The 16,169-nt window shown below is 31.4% G+C and overlaps 3 protein-coding genes across 3 annotated transcripts; all 3 read left to right on the forward strand.

Annotated features, from left to right (window-relative positions):
• Positions 1–2,377: 2,377 nt before the first annotated feature.
• LOC125841844 (PGR5-like protein 1B, chloroplastic) lies at positions 2,378–7,530 on the forward strand. The gene is made up of 11 exons (XM_049521025.1): positions 2,378–2,665; positions 3,459–3,574; positions 3,742–3,838; positions 3,934–4,034; positions 4,492–4,548; positions 4,650–4,726; positions 5,529–5,580; positions 6,256–6,366; positions 6,450–6,547; positions 6,646–6,722; positions 7,305–7,530. The coding sequence occupies exons 1-10, from the start codon at positions 2,482–2,484 to the stop codon at positions 6,713–6,715; spliced, it is 963 nt and encodes a 320-aa protein (XP_049376982.1). The 5' UTR covers positions 2,378–2,481; the 3' UTR covers positions 6,716–6,722; positions 7,305–7,530.
• Positions 7,531–8,938: 1,408 nt separating this feature from the next.
• Positions 8,939–10,643, forward strand: LOC125841992 (expansin-A18-like). Its single transcript, XM_049521180.1, has 3 exons — positions 8,939–9,125; positions 9,562–9,871; positions 10,126–10,643. Exons 1-3 carry the CDS (start codon positions 8,939–8,941, stop codon positions 10,436–10,438), a joined length of 810 nt encoding a protein of 269 aa, XP_049377137.1. The 3' UTR covers positions 10,439–10,643.
• A 1,783-nt stretch (positions 10,644–12,426) lies between these two features.
• LOC125842039 (uncharacterized) lies at positions 12,427–13,704 on the forward strand. Its single transcript, XM_049521235.1, has one exon. It carries the CDS (start codon positions 12,605–12,607, stop codon positions 13,541–13,543), a length of 939 nt encoding a protein of 312 aa, XP_049377192.1. The 5' UTR covers positions 12,427–12,604; the 3' UTR covers positions 13,544–13,704.
• Positions 13,705–16,169: the final 2,465 nt, after the last annotated feature.

Here is a 16,169-nt window from a genome sequence, read left to right on the forward strand (position 1 = left end):
ACTATAGTCTATTCTTCAATAAATAACTCAGATTTCTTATTATAGTATATGTACTGGTAGCTAGAAATTTAGAATCATCTTTATTCTAAACTATCAAATCTAACATTTCTATTACATAATGGTTTTCTAGATTAATATTTTTAGAAAATTCTGTTGGAGTATTAATTATTAGATAAAAATTAGATGCGACTTTGTGTAATTTGGGTAATATAAAAAAATGTAGCTAAGTTGATTAATATAGAAGATTATAGCATTCAAATTCTTTGATAGATTCAGGTTCGGTTCGATTTTAAAAAAATAAAAAAATAATATATATATATATATTATATTATATTATATTATATCAATATCATATCAAATTAAATTCAGTACGGTTATATATAAAAAAAATACTCCCATTTGGATTTAGTAAAAATATCAAAAGAAAACAATTCCTTATAAAAATGGAAAAAGGATCTGAAAAATATTCTAACTTTGGCTGAAATTGTTGTTACGATACCAAACTTTATGGAGGACCTTTTACCCCTATGCACTATTTAATAGTGTATTTTAAAGATATATATATATGTCCACGTGGACACATTACTATTTATAATGATGCAATATTTATGATGTTCACGTGGTCACATATATACCTTTAATTAAATAATGTAGAGGGGTAAAAGATTCTTTCCAAAGTTCAATATTATTACAATTATTTCGATCAAAGTTTGAATATATTTCATACATTTTTCCCTATAAAAATCAAACTCTATGGAATGCACTTAAAAGAACATCTTATCTTCGAAACTAATTGTAGAATACTTTATGAAGATAGTCAAAAATAGCTTTATGACTCAATTATCTAATACAAAATCAGAAAATTGAATTAGTAATAGATGTGAACATGTTAATAAACTATGTTGTAACTAGATTTTAGCCTCCCTATAAAGCTTAAGTTCCTTTACCATTTGAGTAACATAACAAAAAAAAATGGAGAAAATAATAATTCTAATTTTTTCTTTTGGTTTTTTATTTTTTTCTCAATTTATGGCCGCTGAGAAATACCCTCCTTGTTTCAAATGTTATTGCTCTGGTGACGATTGTAGAAGACCAGGAGAAACGGTGCCGTATGAGTGGCCGGAGTTAATCGGAGTTGAGATCATGAAAGCTAAAGTCACAGTAGAAAATACTAATCCTAATGTTACTGCTGTCCCAATAGTGGATAGTGAGTGTATTCATACTTCCCAATTGTGTTGTAATCGTGTCTGGTTATGTCCTGATAAAAAAGGTCTTGTTAGGCTAAAGCCAATAGTTGGATAATAAATATACTTAGAGGGATAAGTCGAAGTTATTTTTATTTGAAAATTATTGCTAGTAAAATGGAACATTAATTATCATGTCCATGTACATCTTGTTCCATTTTGGTCATCACTTTTTCTTTTCATTCTGAATTTTATTTCAGTTTTTCTTTTAAAAACAAACAATAATTTTATTTGAAACGACTTAGTAAAATGATAGGCATCTAATAAAAGTGATTTCACATCCAGAAAGATATACTGCATAGAAGAGGTAACAGGTACTCCTAATAAAAATAATATTACATGAAAATTTAAGACCTCAATTTTATTTTATTTTAAAAAAAAAACTTCCTCCAAGTTTTTTGTTATTTTTATTCTCTCAAAAAGTGAGCATGAAAGCTCAAATCTGCTCTAAAACGGATTGTTTCTTAAAATTCTTGTTTTTTATATAATTATATGAAAAATCAGTACAAATATAACTTAGATGTCCAACAAGATATTCATGCATGACTTCTTGAAGGATTTTTCATATAATTAATTTTTTTTTCTCAAATTTTACTTATAACAACTCCTATATTCAAAGTAAAATGAATTAACTTATGAAATTGCGACTTTTAGAAAGATAATTGCTTAATTCGAAAGACGGGATAAAGAACCAAAATATAGCTGGATGGATCAATCCCACGTGACAAACACATGAACAAGCCAAGACTCCATGTGTCAAGCAATTGTAGGATCCTAGATTCTGGTGTTCAACCACAGGAAAGCTGACGTGGCAGATCATGTAACATCAATTACTCAAATTAAACTTAGATAAGAAAAGATTTTGGTACCGTGGATGAGATTGTTCCTTCATTAGCTAGAGAGATCTTGAGTTCGAGCTATATATATGAAAAAATTCTTTATAAGAAATAGTTTCATCTGAATGAGGCTCTACACAATGCGAATTCAAATTACTCCGAACACTAATGAAAAAAACAAAAAGATTTTGTTGATGAAGTTCAAATAGAGACAGAAAAAATTAATTTCCCTCCACACATTAACCTTATCTTGAATTCCTCTCATTTGTTGCCACTCTTTCCTTTCCCCTCTCTACCATAACCATCACATTCAAGATTTTTCCCACAATGCATCAATTTTTTCTTCTTTTTACTCCCTTTAAGTTTCTTCACATTTGCTGCCACCTCTATCAAGAACAAGAATGGCCACCAAACTTGGATTCAGTATAACAAGCTCTAAACTTTTTCATGCCCCTTTTAAAAGACCAATCTTTTCTGCTTCTTCTTCACCAAGGCTCCCATTGATCCCTTTTGGTGTCAGTAGAAAGTTGTCTATTAGAAGAAAGTTGTTGATTCTTTCCCCTAAGGCTGCTGCTGACCAGCCAGGTTAGTTAGGGCTTTAAAGTTTTCATCTTTGTTCTGTTTACTGTGATTTGTGGATAATCTTTGGTTTATGTTAGGGAAATTGGTTAAAGATTTGATTTTTATCCATTATTGTACTTTGGGGTTCAGTCATAGCCTTTGAGAATTTTCTAATTGTTAGTGAATGGTTGTATTTGTCATTGATCTTAATGGAGCTTTAACTCTAACTTGAAGTATTAACGAAATTAATTTTGAGGCATAGTGAAAAGTAAAGGTGTAATTTTGTATCTTTTTCCTGGACATGTGGAATTCATTTAGTTCATCTTGGAGCTTTGTTTAAGTTCTAAGTGTAAATACAAGATTATTTGCTAATAGCAAGGGTATGGTTCGAGCAAGTATAACGAAAGGTAAAGTAGGATATTTCGTGTAGTACAGGGGAAATTTGAACTTTTTCCCTTTTATTTTGTCTGAGTTGATGATTTACTGGAAGGATTGTTCAGTTGATAGATGCTTCGTATTGCTTAGGGAATCTAGGATTCATTCCAAGTTCAAATACTTTAGATGTTATAGATGGTAGTACTCTTGCAATCACTTGTTATAGATGGTAGTACTCTGCTGCACCTCAGAAAAGTAAACTTTTTCTATGATCAATATGGCGAGGCAAGGTTGTTGCAAGGAAAAGTGATTCACTGTCAACTACCTTACTAACAGGAGTAAAAGAAATCGATGATAGTGCCTAAACATGTTCAACCAAATTCTCCATTTCATGGTTCCCATACCATGTTATGTTCATGAAACCTCATTTTTTTGCTTTCAGGTCAGGTCAAAGAGGAAGTGGAAGAGGACACTAAAATTTTGCAGTATTGTAGTCTTGACAGGAAAGAAAAGAAATCTATGGGTGAAATGGAACAAGAGTTTCTCCAAGCACTACAAGTAATGAAGCAAATATTTTCTATTCATTCCCTGGATTTTATATTGTTATGATGATTGAGGCTTGTGTATGCGGTTTATCTTACTGCTTTTGATTGTTCTTCTTCATTGCTTCGTTTGGTTCCCCTTTCTAACGAACAGAATGGCTTTGTCTTGGTTGTGTACCACAGTCATTCTATTATGAAGGAAAGGCCATAATGTCGAATGAGGAATTTGATAACCTCAAAGAAGAACTAATGTGGGAAGGGAGCAGCGTTGTCATGCTAAGTATAGAACAATTTCATTTAATCATCTAAACTCTTACAATATGGTCTTTGTATGTCTTCGATATGGTCCCTTGACGGCAAGTCCTCTCAATGTAGGTGCCGATGAACAGAGATTTTTGGAAGCTTCTATGGCTTATGTATCTGGGAATCCGATTTTGACAGATCAAGAGTTTGACAAGCTGAAGTTGAAACTTAAGGTTCTTGGCCATTGGTCAATCATATTCATATATTAATGTTTGATATACAATACAACAGAAAAGTATAGCTTGGTACCGAATGTTATTATAAAGAATCCCTTTATGTTACTTGCAAAAACGAATACACCAGAAAAATAAGAGCAACATAATTGGTATTTCGAACTGAAGTGACTGATTACATTGTATAAGCTCAGATTATGGAATATCAACAATTATCTGGTACTTTCTTTAGGTATCAGGTTGTTTTTGAGTTTGGTCAATAACTAATACGGGATTATTCTACTATCACAATAAAGGCTATTCTTCTATTTATTATCCCTGTGAACATGGTCCATGGACATACCAAATATTCTTTGCTACTTTTCATTCTTGTTCGCTTATGCATTGTCTTTTTGAAAATTATCTCATTCTTCTGCCATTTTCAAAATTTTCTTATTTTGTATCTGTTAATTTCTAGATGGATGGCAGTGAAATTGTGGTTGAGGGTCCACGATGCAGTCTCCGTAGTAGAAAGGTTTGTCCTATCAGTTTTTCCATTTGCACTATGATGACATGCTACATTATTTCCATTGCGTATCCTCATAATATGCCTTTGATCGAACTTACTTCCCACAGGTTTACAGTGACCTTTATATTGATTATCTGAAGATGTTCTTGCTAAATGTCCCTGCAGCTGTTGTTGCGCTTGGATTGTGAGTAGCATTTCTTTGTCTCTCGATATTTAACTTCACAATTGCATTGTTTGCATAGTTTCAAGCAACAAAAAATGTTCAGTCCATTTCAAAAAATGATTGTAGCATTTAAAGTCTTCACCAAAAATATTTACTGTTGAGCTTTTAAGAAGTAAGAGAAGGAGAAATCTTGTGTTAGAGAGTTTGGAGGTCGGTTTTTCCTCTCTTTTGTGTTTATATTATCAAATAGACATTTCTCTTGCCTCTCGGAACACCAACTCAATCTTGAAAGAGGAAGTGGGTTTGGGGAATGGAAGACAAGAACATCTTCTTTACCACAAAAAATGGTAACATAAGACCCTTCTTTGCTCATGCTTGGCATCTCCTCGTGAATACCGTCTAGTCAAGTCTTTGCTTCGGATATTTCTTGTTTTATCCTCTTTAGTGTGAAAGTATTTGGTATAAAGAACCCTCAATAACTTGCTTGTCCTGTCCGCAATAACTGAGGATAGAGGGAGTTTCAACTCGGCCTTATTTCATGGGCACGGAATAAAAAATGTGACAATGAAAGTAAAGAAGAAACACAGCAAAAAGAAGGATAACTAGCTCTCTCTAAAAGTTTTTTCAGTCTGACCCTAATGTTTCCATCAATTTTATAAATTCATTCTTACAACTTTCATGTTTGTATCTTGAATTCTTGATGATTCAGTCTCTGTAAAAACTGGAAAGGTAACAAGATAGCTCATTCGTATTTGTACTCTTTGCTCATAAAGCAACATTCCAATTTTTCTTTAATATGATTTATTTGGTTGCTGTATTACAGGTTTTTTTTCCTCGATGATTTAACTGGATTTGAGATCACTTATCTTTTGGAGGTATATCATTCACTTGCCTAGTTCTTCACTTTTTCTCCCTATTCAAAGTGATTAAGTGCAAAATATTCTGCACTAGCTTGGTCAAAACTTGTTGGCAATGTTCATTAGCTTAAGCAAAAAGACATGTAGTTTGAAGATCTCAAAGCATGAGCCAATACTAACATGGGTGGTGAATCCGGATGGATTTATAGTAGAGAATGTCTCGAAATAGATTAATCAAGGCAGTATATGGTAAGTTAGGAGTTCAAACTAGTTTCTCGAAAGGATTTGAAGTAAGAGTGGTGTTTGTAATTACGCCTAATCTTTTTGAGAGGTGTTAATTATTACTACACTTCTGTGCAAAATCTGCATATGTGGTAATGTTGATTAACCTTAGTTTCTTCCATATGACCACAATTGATTTTCATTGTTCTGCACTTACCAATTTTCGTAATTTAGTCATTGTTGCATATGCATGCAAAGGAAAATGAAGTATGCTTGTACCTGTGTTTGTGTCTCGGGGTGCCAGTTCAGATATCATGCGTGTTTGTGAATCATAAGACCATATCTTGGCAAGCTTATTTGGTGACAAGAAACTCATATGCACATGTTGGAAATTTAAACTCAACTAGTTCCTTATCCGTGTTTCTGCTCGTCTTTCTTTGGGAAAACTAACTGTGGTTCATTTTTTTGCAGCTTCCAGAGCCATTCAGCTTCATTTTCGTGTGGTTTGCTGCATTGCCCTTCATATTGTGGCTATCCTTTACATTTACAAACATTATCGTTAAAGATTTTCTGATCTTAAAGGTATAAAAGTTCATAAACGTTCTGTATGATGATGTAAAGGTTGTATCTATTTGAAATTGATGCATGATAAACTTAAATTTCAGGGCCCCTGTCCGAATTGTGGAACAGATAACACTTCCTTCTTCGGTACCATATTATCTGTGTCTAGTGGAGGTAAAACCAACAAAGTGAAATGCACAAAGTAAGTCCAAAAGTGTCGACGTTTTCTAAGGTTATTCCATCATCATTCTCTAGTTGATTTATATCTCCATAGTCTAACCGTTGATATAATTTTCTCAGTTGTGCTACGGAGATGATCTATGATTCAGCCACACGCTTAATCACATTGCCAGAAGGAAGTAGCGCATGAAATCTAGGTACTTATACTATTCTATTATTTCTCAAGGAAGAAAGAAAAGACACTTATGTTATGTTAAAGGAAAATGAACCTTGGACCTAACGCAACATAAAGAAGAGATGCTTATTTTAGTGAAATTTTCGCCCATTGTCCCTATTCCGGACTACTTTTGGTAAATGATCATCTTTTAATTTCTCTTGCAACTTATAGACCTCTTAAACTACAGTCTGATCCTTGTTGAGCAAACTCAAAATCTTATGAGAAAACATTAGACCACTGTCTAAAACCTTGGAAAATTGCAAACGTTTATGATAATGTGATGCTTCGTCTATAAGGTGAAGCAGTATATGAGCCTAACATTGTTCGGAAGGGTAATATTTAAGGGCTAAAATCGAAATAGTGGTCTAGAAGAGGGACATTTGCATAAATCCGCCTTTACTCATGTATAGAATTATGCTCTTTTTGTGTGGAGACAAGTTTAAACTGATCAACCATGATGGTGACTGACCTTTTGAGTCGAGGATCTATCAGAAACAGTCTCTCTACTCCGATAAAGGTAGTAGTTGTTGTTGTAACTTACAACTTTTACTTGTAAATGCAGGGTGAAATGTGTGTGAGACATCTGCAAAGAGAATGCACTAACACCAGTTTGCATGGGAAATAAATCATATCAATATGTACATGATGAGAGCAATTTGTAAAAATAAAAAACCATTTCTTATGTTAAATGGTGGATGCTTTGCAATTTGCAGTGTGTCAATATGTAGTTAAAGTAATGTATGTATATACCATAGGCTAAAAATTTAACAAATTTTAAGCAAAGGGGAGATTATGAATGTTTTGATTCAGATTATCAAATATCCTGAATAGAGTTGGATCCTATCTTCAGCTTTACTTGATGTTTTATTGAATGCCTCATAATTAATAATAGAAATTCAAACAATGGGATTTAAAAAATAATATAATAATAATGTCACGGAGGGGATTTGACCTAGTGACTTATAACAATTTCTGAACCTCCTTTGGCTCAGCTAGGGGTGTTCATGATTCGGTTTGAGTCGTTAGTCAATTATGGGGTAAAATCAAAACTAAATCAAATACACTACTAGTTGGACATTTTAATGGAAGCAATTTTTAGTAGAGATATAATTCATATCCATCAAGTTAATTCTATTTTTAAGAAACATAATGATATTTCTCTTTTAAAAAATTTTTCCTACCATTTGAAAAAAAAAAATCATTTTTTTTTTTTTGGGTTGTTAAAAGGCCAATTCAGTTGCACTAATTATGAAATTGTACTGATTTTCCTGCCCATATTCTGCTTGACACGTAACCATGCATACCAAACTCTATCCTCCTTTTACTATTTTTTATTATCAACTATTCCTTCTGACTCTTCAAAATTTCTTAAAGTTATTTAATTTGTCAAAAGAGAGACACAATACATGCAATTAATCATAACAAAATTCTGAGAACTTAGAATCAAGTTTAAGTTCAATGTTAGCCTACATTCTTAGAACATCTCTATTACTCTCTCCGTTTCAATTTGTCTATCCTATTTTCCTTTTTAATCCGTTTAAAAAAAAGAATATTTCTTTTTTTAAAAAAATTCTTTAATATCAACTTTCTACGGATTCGATCAAACCAGTCATTGAATATTTAGAAACTATTAGCTTAAAAGAATCAGAATTCTAAAAATTCTAGCTCCATATCTGCGTTACATGTTTAAGATCAGAAGATTAAAAGAAATTTTGATACATTTTATATATTTTAATTTAAGACTACAAGATTCAAAAATACGTATTCTTTATTTTCTTAAATTCCGTACGTGCTATAGTCAAAATCAGACAAATAAATTAAAACGAAGAAAATACATTATTAAGAAAAAATCAATCTTGAAAACAGTACGGCGGGCTAAGCACCTATGTACCACATAACTTGCTTGCACGTTATAAAAAAAAACAAATGTAACAAACCTTGTAGTTTTGATTACGTGTTACAATTAAGATAAATAATTTTTGGAACAAAACATTTGACTTATAATTTATATTTTATTTTTATAAAACAATTGACTTAATATCCCTAACATGTTCGTGAGGGCACGAAGGTTACAATATTTTAATTATAATATCCCTTAGACACAAACTATAAAAGGACCAAAATTATATGTCAATTTCATCAAACAAAATTGTCTTTTTAAGTGTAACATTTTCATTCCTTAGGAAAAAAAAAAACATGGCATCTTTTAATTGCAAATTGAGTTTGATTTTCTTGATCATTGTGTCAATGTCATTTTTTCATCAAGCTATGGCTGCACCCTATGATTCCACCCCCACCATTAGCCCCACTACGTTTAAAGCCATGCCTTGGAAACAAGCTTTTGCCACATTTTATGGAGACGAAACTGCTTCTGAAACAATGGGTGCGTTATTTAGCTGATATCGACTATATAAATCCTTTTTTTCATAATTTGGTTACACTTTTATAGTCTATCATCAACGTACCACAATTTTTTTCCTTATATATATCTAGATTTCGGAATAATCCATTATGCATGAGAATCAACCAAGTTACACAAAACATTACTTAATTATGTCTTTAAAAAAATCACCAAATATTTTTTTTCGAAGTTTAGTAATTTTTCACATCATGAATATCTATACTCAGCTTTAAAATATTAGGTTCAATTGAACTCGTTGATCACTTATAGTGTAGAGAATATATACATTATTACTGAATTTTAACCTGTTATAATATGTAATTTGTCTATTTTTTAAGTTACTGATCTCACTCGTTATTTGTCATAATCTTTTAGGTGATCTGACAATATAATCATTATTTTTTTTGTGGTTTTTTAGGTGGAGCTTGTGGATATGGAAACTTGTTTAATTCAGGTTATGGAACAGCAACAGCAGCATTGAGCACAGTATTATTTGGCAATGGATATTCATGTGGTCAATGTTTTCAAATAATGTGTGTGAAATCAAAATTTTGCTATACAGGGTTCACCACAATTACAGCCACAAACCTTTGTCCACCTAATTGGTCCCAAGATTCAAACCATGGTGGATGGTGCAACCCACCACGTCAACATTTTGACATGTCAAAACCTGCTTTCATGAAAATTGCCCAATGGAAGGCTGGCATTGTCCCCGTATCGTACCGCAGGTACGTAACATAAATTTTTATGATCACCTGAAAAAGTTATCGAGATATGTGATAGTGTAAAAAATTTACAAAAATGCTTTATTCATTTTGTTGAATTTAATTAAAGAATCAACTTTTAGGACAATTGAACCATCAGCCAATAAGTTGAAAGATCGAGTCATGCAATTTTAAGAAATTCTTTGAAATTTCCATTTTGTCCCTCTAGGTTAATTTTGCATCATTTCTTACCTCTAAAATAATGTCTATGGTTGTAGGGTACCTTGTGTTAAGAAAGGTGGGATTAAATTCGCGCTCCAAGGAAACGGTTACTGGTTATTGGTATACGTGATGAACGTGGCGGGAGGTGGTGACGTGGCAAGCATGTGGGTGAAAGGAAGCAAAACAGGATGGATTAGCATGAGCCACAATTGGGGAGCATCATATCAAGCATTTGCAACACTTTCAGGCCAAGCACTTTCATTCAAGCTCACTTCATACACATCTCATGAGACAATTATAGTTAATAATGTTGCACCTTCTAATTGGCGTGTAGGCATGACTTACCAAGCCAATGTCAACTTCCATTAGTCGAGTCAGTAGATTCTGAATATTTTCTTCTGAGCCCTCTAGAAGTCCCGATCCCGAGCCTCAATTATAGGCAATATTTTTCGCCTTCACTTTTTTTTTTATCTAGGCGCCCTTCAAGGAGTGGTATGACCATCTTTTTCCTCTTGTTGTTATTTGTCATAAAACTTTTATTTTGTGATATTGTACCTAGTCTTTCATCACTATTGAAAAGAATAGAACAATAATTTAATCATATATAATTTCTTTTTTACAAGTGTTACATATGCATAATTCCAATTAGTGACAATGAAGACATTGATTAAACGAATTAATTAACGAAAATTATACCAAACAAATTTGAGCAATAATTGGATCAAAATACTATATTCTGATTATCACTAGAAGATATATATAAGTAGGTAGAAAAAATGAATCTGATGTACCAACTAATAATGGAAAGAAAAAAAAACAGAATTCTTTTTTTTTCCTTCTCTAATCATAATTAGCATGGGGTTACTCTTTAATCAAGAAATCAATAAGAACTTATCAAGAGAAAATTATTAAATATACTTGAGATGTATGACAATTGAGTAACAAAATTAAGCTTGATTATCTAATTCATCATCTAATTGTCTTTCATTATAAATTGAAGCTATATATATCATCAAAACTAACTTGAGAATCTAATCATATTTTGTAGCACAAGTAATTTTACATACAAAATAACTCCATATATTATCATACCATAAACTTAAACTAGTCGCGAAAAAAAAACTTGCATTTTTATTTTTTAAAATTTTAACTTAAAATTCCTAACGGGAGATAAAAATATCAGAACCTAAATAATTAATTGAAGCTTCGTGATTGATTCAAGAGAAGTTAAACAATGATTGTGTATTGTTGATTCTTTCATCTAAAAATTTAAACGTGCGATTAGAAATAACATTAACATATGTTTTTATTTACTTTATTATATATTTTTATTTACTTTATTATATCTTTAACGGATCGTAGATTTTAAAAAAAAATCTACAAGAATGGAAGGATTTTATTTGTTGAATGGCTCCTTACCAATCAAGAATTATCCATTATTGGAGTGGGGGACATATAAATATAATGAAAACCAAAAGATAGAATATTTTAAGTGCATAAGGTAATACAAAGAGCCTTTTTTGCCTTAAGCACGCCTCTTTCTTTTTTGACATGAATTGCCATCATCATATCCACCCCTTCCAAAATCATTCCTCCAGCCTTTGTCACCTGACTCTACTCCCTCACCCCCCCCCCCTACCCACCTCTCACTTATATTTATCTGTCAGAAGTGTGGAGTCAGAATTTGAAATTTATAGTTAGTTAGTTCGTGAATTTACTTATACATATTAAATACAAATCCGACACTAAGAAAAAATTATTGAGCTCGTCCGAAACTGTACATAATATTGTAGCTTTCGCCATGTTGCTTAGATTCTACAACAAATATTGTAGCATCCATGTCGGATCGTTAAATAAATACATGATATTTTAGCTTCAACGTCCTCCATTGCTTGAAATCTTCAAAAATATTATTATGCTCACTCGTCAAGGGGTCGAGCTAGCTCATTGGTTGAACCTGGTCTCTTCAATTCAAATCTTATTTTGTATTAAGAAATTCATTGAATATGAGTAATTTTGAACCAGAAACTTTGAAAAATTAGAATCTCAAACTCATAAACTTCAAGTTCTCACTCCGTTGGATCTTTAAATGATGCATTAGGTGTGATTACATTGATACAAGATCCAATCAACATAATTAATTTCGATCCCATTTAAAAGTTGCATTACTTTCAAATTTACATGCCAAAGTAACAGCTCATTTTCCCTCAAAAAGTTTGAAACAAAGAAGATTCACTAATAAAGTTGGTCAAGACTTCACCACAAAGTATACATTTTTTTTTTTGAAAATAGAAACTTTATTTCAAGATTATGGCCCCCTATAATCTACCCCTAACAAAGTTGAAAAAGAAAACATTACAATAGACTTATATTGCCTTAAAAAACATGTTACATAACACAAATTCACAATTCACATAATAATACTTCCCTCTTTTCTCCAATTATCTCCATTTTTGCCCAAAAAAATAGCCTTTTGATGATCAATCCTGGAAAGAACTCAACAATCTACACTCAATTAGGCAATTCCTTCTTCAAATGGGCTCACTTCTTTATCTTACTCTGACATTACTTTCATTGGCATTCACCGTGACTCTTACAACTCAAGCACAAGGTATAAAATCATCGCGACTTCTTGATCTAGTCCTACGAGACAATACATTCCGTTATTACAACACAAAGAAGTTCAAAACCGCGAAATTATACCCCATACAGTTACCATCCAATCTATCAGGCATCAAAGTCGATTCAATAAGGTATCGTTGTGGTAGTCTAGCAAGATATGGTGCAAAAATCAAAGAATTCAAATTGCCAATTGGGGTAAGTATTCAACATTGTGCTGAAAGAGTACTTATCATTCGACAAAATCTTGGATCTAATTGGTCTTCGATTTACTATGATAACTATGAATTATCAGGTTATCAACTTGTTTCCCCTGTTTTAGCATTATTAGTATACAATGCTGGTGATGACATTGTAACATCATCTAATATTCCATTTGAACTGAAATTTCTATCTGATAAAACTCCGATCACTATTGATTTTAGCAACACTACAAGAGTAGTAAATTCCACCCCTGGGATCATACCATTATGTGCTAGCTTTGAGCGCGATGGAAAGGTGATACTAACAAAACAAATTTCACAAAATGTTTGCTCTGCTTCAAAACAGGGGCATTTTGGTTTGGTTATTGAGTCGCCTTTGATACCTTTGAAAAATAAGCGGGAAAGTAAGTGGAAACTAGCTATTGGGAGCTCGATTGGAGCTGCATTGGGCGCGTTTCTATTAGGTTTGTTATTAATAGCAATATTCGCGAAGGTGAAGAAGAAAGCAAGGATGGAGGAATTGGTAAGAAGAGCATATGAAGAAGAAGCTTTGCAAGTTTCAATGGTTGGACATGTTAGAGCACCAATTGCAGCAGGTACTAGGACTGTTCCAAATATTGAACATGAGTATAGTCATCATAATACTTCTTAAAAAATATTATTATTATTTTTTGTGGATTATTATTCTTTTTGTAAGATGAAAATGTTTTTGAAGTTTTATGTATTCATAGAATTTAAATGTTTTAGGCTAGGGAAATAGGTTAAAATGCTGACAATTAATTTGTTGTATCTGTTCTGCTAAATTGAACTTTTTTTTTTGGGGGGAATTCTTTTGCTCTTTGTTATAATTTGTCTACATTATAGTTGTGATTCTTTTTTTCATTGTCAGTGTAGTTTCACTTCTGGTAATCTTTTAGAAATAGTTTTTCTACCTCTATGAGGTAGTGGTAAGGTTTTGTATTGTACACTCTACACTCTCCCAGACCCCATTTGATGGATTTCACAGGATATGTTATTGTTATAGTGTGCTTTTACTTGTTAAGATGGGTAATTTACTTGATTATCTAGGTTAATTATATTAATCATTTCTTTTTGTAACAAAATGTAGTATTTTATTTCAAGAATAATGAGTAATATAATTTTTATGATATTTATTTGATTCTTCCAAATAAGAATATAAATTATGATGAACTAGAGCTTGATTGTGATCCAAGGACTTGAATAGCTTGATCTTGAATCTTTGTCTTGAATAATAAATTTAAATTTCACAACACAAACAAATAATCTTTTGCTCGGAAATGCTTCAAATTTTGAGATATTTTGTTCTTGATCCTTTGAATACTTGGGAGTAGCATGTAAATACTCAAACATCTTAGGCTTGTAGAGAAATTAATGACCTTTGATTCACGAGTTCTTTTCTCCTTCTTGTTTTGAATTTGATTCGATTTATATTATATAGATATTTTCTATTATTATAGATGATGTGAAGTTGGACATAGAAGTTAAAATTCACACAAAATGCAAAATAAAAAAATATTTCTATGTGGGGTTTTGACTTTTTAGACTGTGGAATTGAAATGATGTACCATAATAATGAAAAAAAAACAGTAGAAATAACAAAAGCTTAAAGGCGTGTTACTTTGAGTCGACAAAAACTTTAAGAAAGAAGGCATGGCATGCTAAGCAATCATGCAACATTGTGTGATAAACATATAAAAATTGTACATGTTTGACAATTGAGAGTCATATATTTGTAAGAAAATAGATAATAGCATAGTAATGCATTTCTATAAAATTGTGAGTCTCTTTATTAGCTTTTATTTTGTACTTTTGTAGTGTATATATAATTTTCTAGAATGTAGCTATGATTACTTCGATAAAATGGAAGGAATACATTTGACATAAAAGTAAGATAGGTGTGAATTCTACCCTTTTCAAATCTCACTCTATGAAAATATACTATGAAATGTAGTATTAGCTATGACTGATTTGATAAAATGGAATGAATGTATCTGATATAAAAATAAGATAGGCGTATATTCTACCTTCTTCAGACCTTACTCTATGAGAATACACTATGGAATGTAGTAATTGCTATGACTGATTTGATAAAATGGAAGGAATGTATCTGACGTAAAAATAAGATATGCGTGCGTTTTACCTTCTTCAGACCTTATACTATGAGAATACACTGAATATGTTATTGTTATTATTATTGATAAAGTGGAAGAAATTGTTTATATTTTTTGCTGGAATTTTTTATTTATTTATTTTTGGAAAAAAAAAAGTGGGAGGGGGGTGAGGGGGGGGGGGGGGGGTATCATTAAATCTTGTGTAATAAATCAAAGAATAAAGAAATTGTCTTTTTCGCTCTATTAATCCTTGTAGGTCCTCTTGTTGTAATTTTTTTTTTTGTTAATACTCTTTCCTCCTTTACTTCTTTGTCTTATATGAAAAAGAAAAATCCCTAAACTTTTTTTTTTCTCTTTTTATTGAATTGTTTTTTATTAAACTTGTAAAAAACTAATATAAAAAGGTGTGACTTCACGGATATGAGAAATTGCTAACAAAACAAAATGGGCCTATTTGTCTCACCCCTACACTTAAGACCTAATTTAAAAATCTAAAACCAAAAAATGTCTAGACACTTTATTTTTATAAAAATATGGAATGGTTTTTAATTTTGTAACCTAGCTTGCCTATAAAAGGAGATGTCTTTGTAAAGTTATTTACCACTACAAAAAATGTTATATTTCCCTCTTTATTTTAAGTCAATTTTTGAGAAATTATTTTGTGTGATTTTCGAATTTCAATCCTGAGTTTATATGTTTAGAAATGATTGAAGAACATTAAAGAATGACCATCCACGATAACTTACATTTCAATCATCTGAAATCGCTTTTAAGCACATTTTAGGTTAGGGTGTCCACGAAAAATTGAATCAAACCAAAGAGAAAATATTGTCAATTCTTTTTTTTTTTTGTTTTTAATTTTAAAAATGATAAATTTTGGTTTGGCTTTGATTTTAGAAATAAAATAAAAATCAAATTAACTCTATAAATACCAATTTTAAAAAATACTATTTGTACATATTAATTTTTGTGCACTCCTAGTTTGTAATTTAAGTTTTTGCCTTTACTTTCTTGTTTGACTTGTAATTTTATGTTGATAATTTCTAGAATTTATTTCATGTTCAAACAACTTATCTTTCAGTAGTTATAAATTTTTCAATATTATCTAATTCAATGAGCGTCTATATCTTTGTATATCTTTAACTT

Source organism: Solanum stenotomum, chromosome 10, assembly GCF_019186545.1.
Source record: "Solanum stenotomum isolate F172 chromosome 10, ASM1918654v1, whole genome shotgun sequence".
Taxonomy (NCBI): domain Eukaryota; kingdom Viridiplantae; phylum Streptophyta; class Magnoliopsida; order Solanales; family Solanaceae; genus Solanum; species Solanum stenotomum.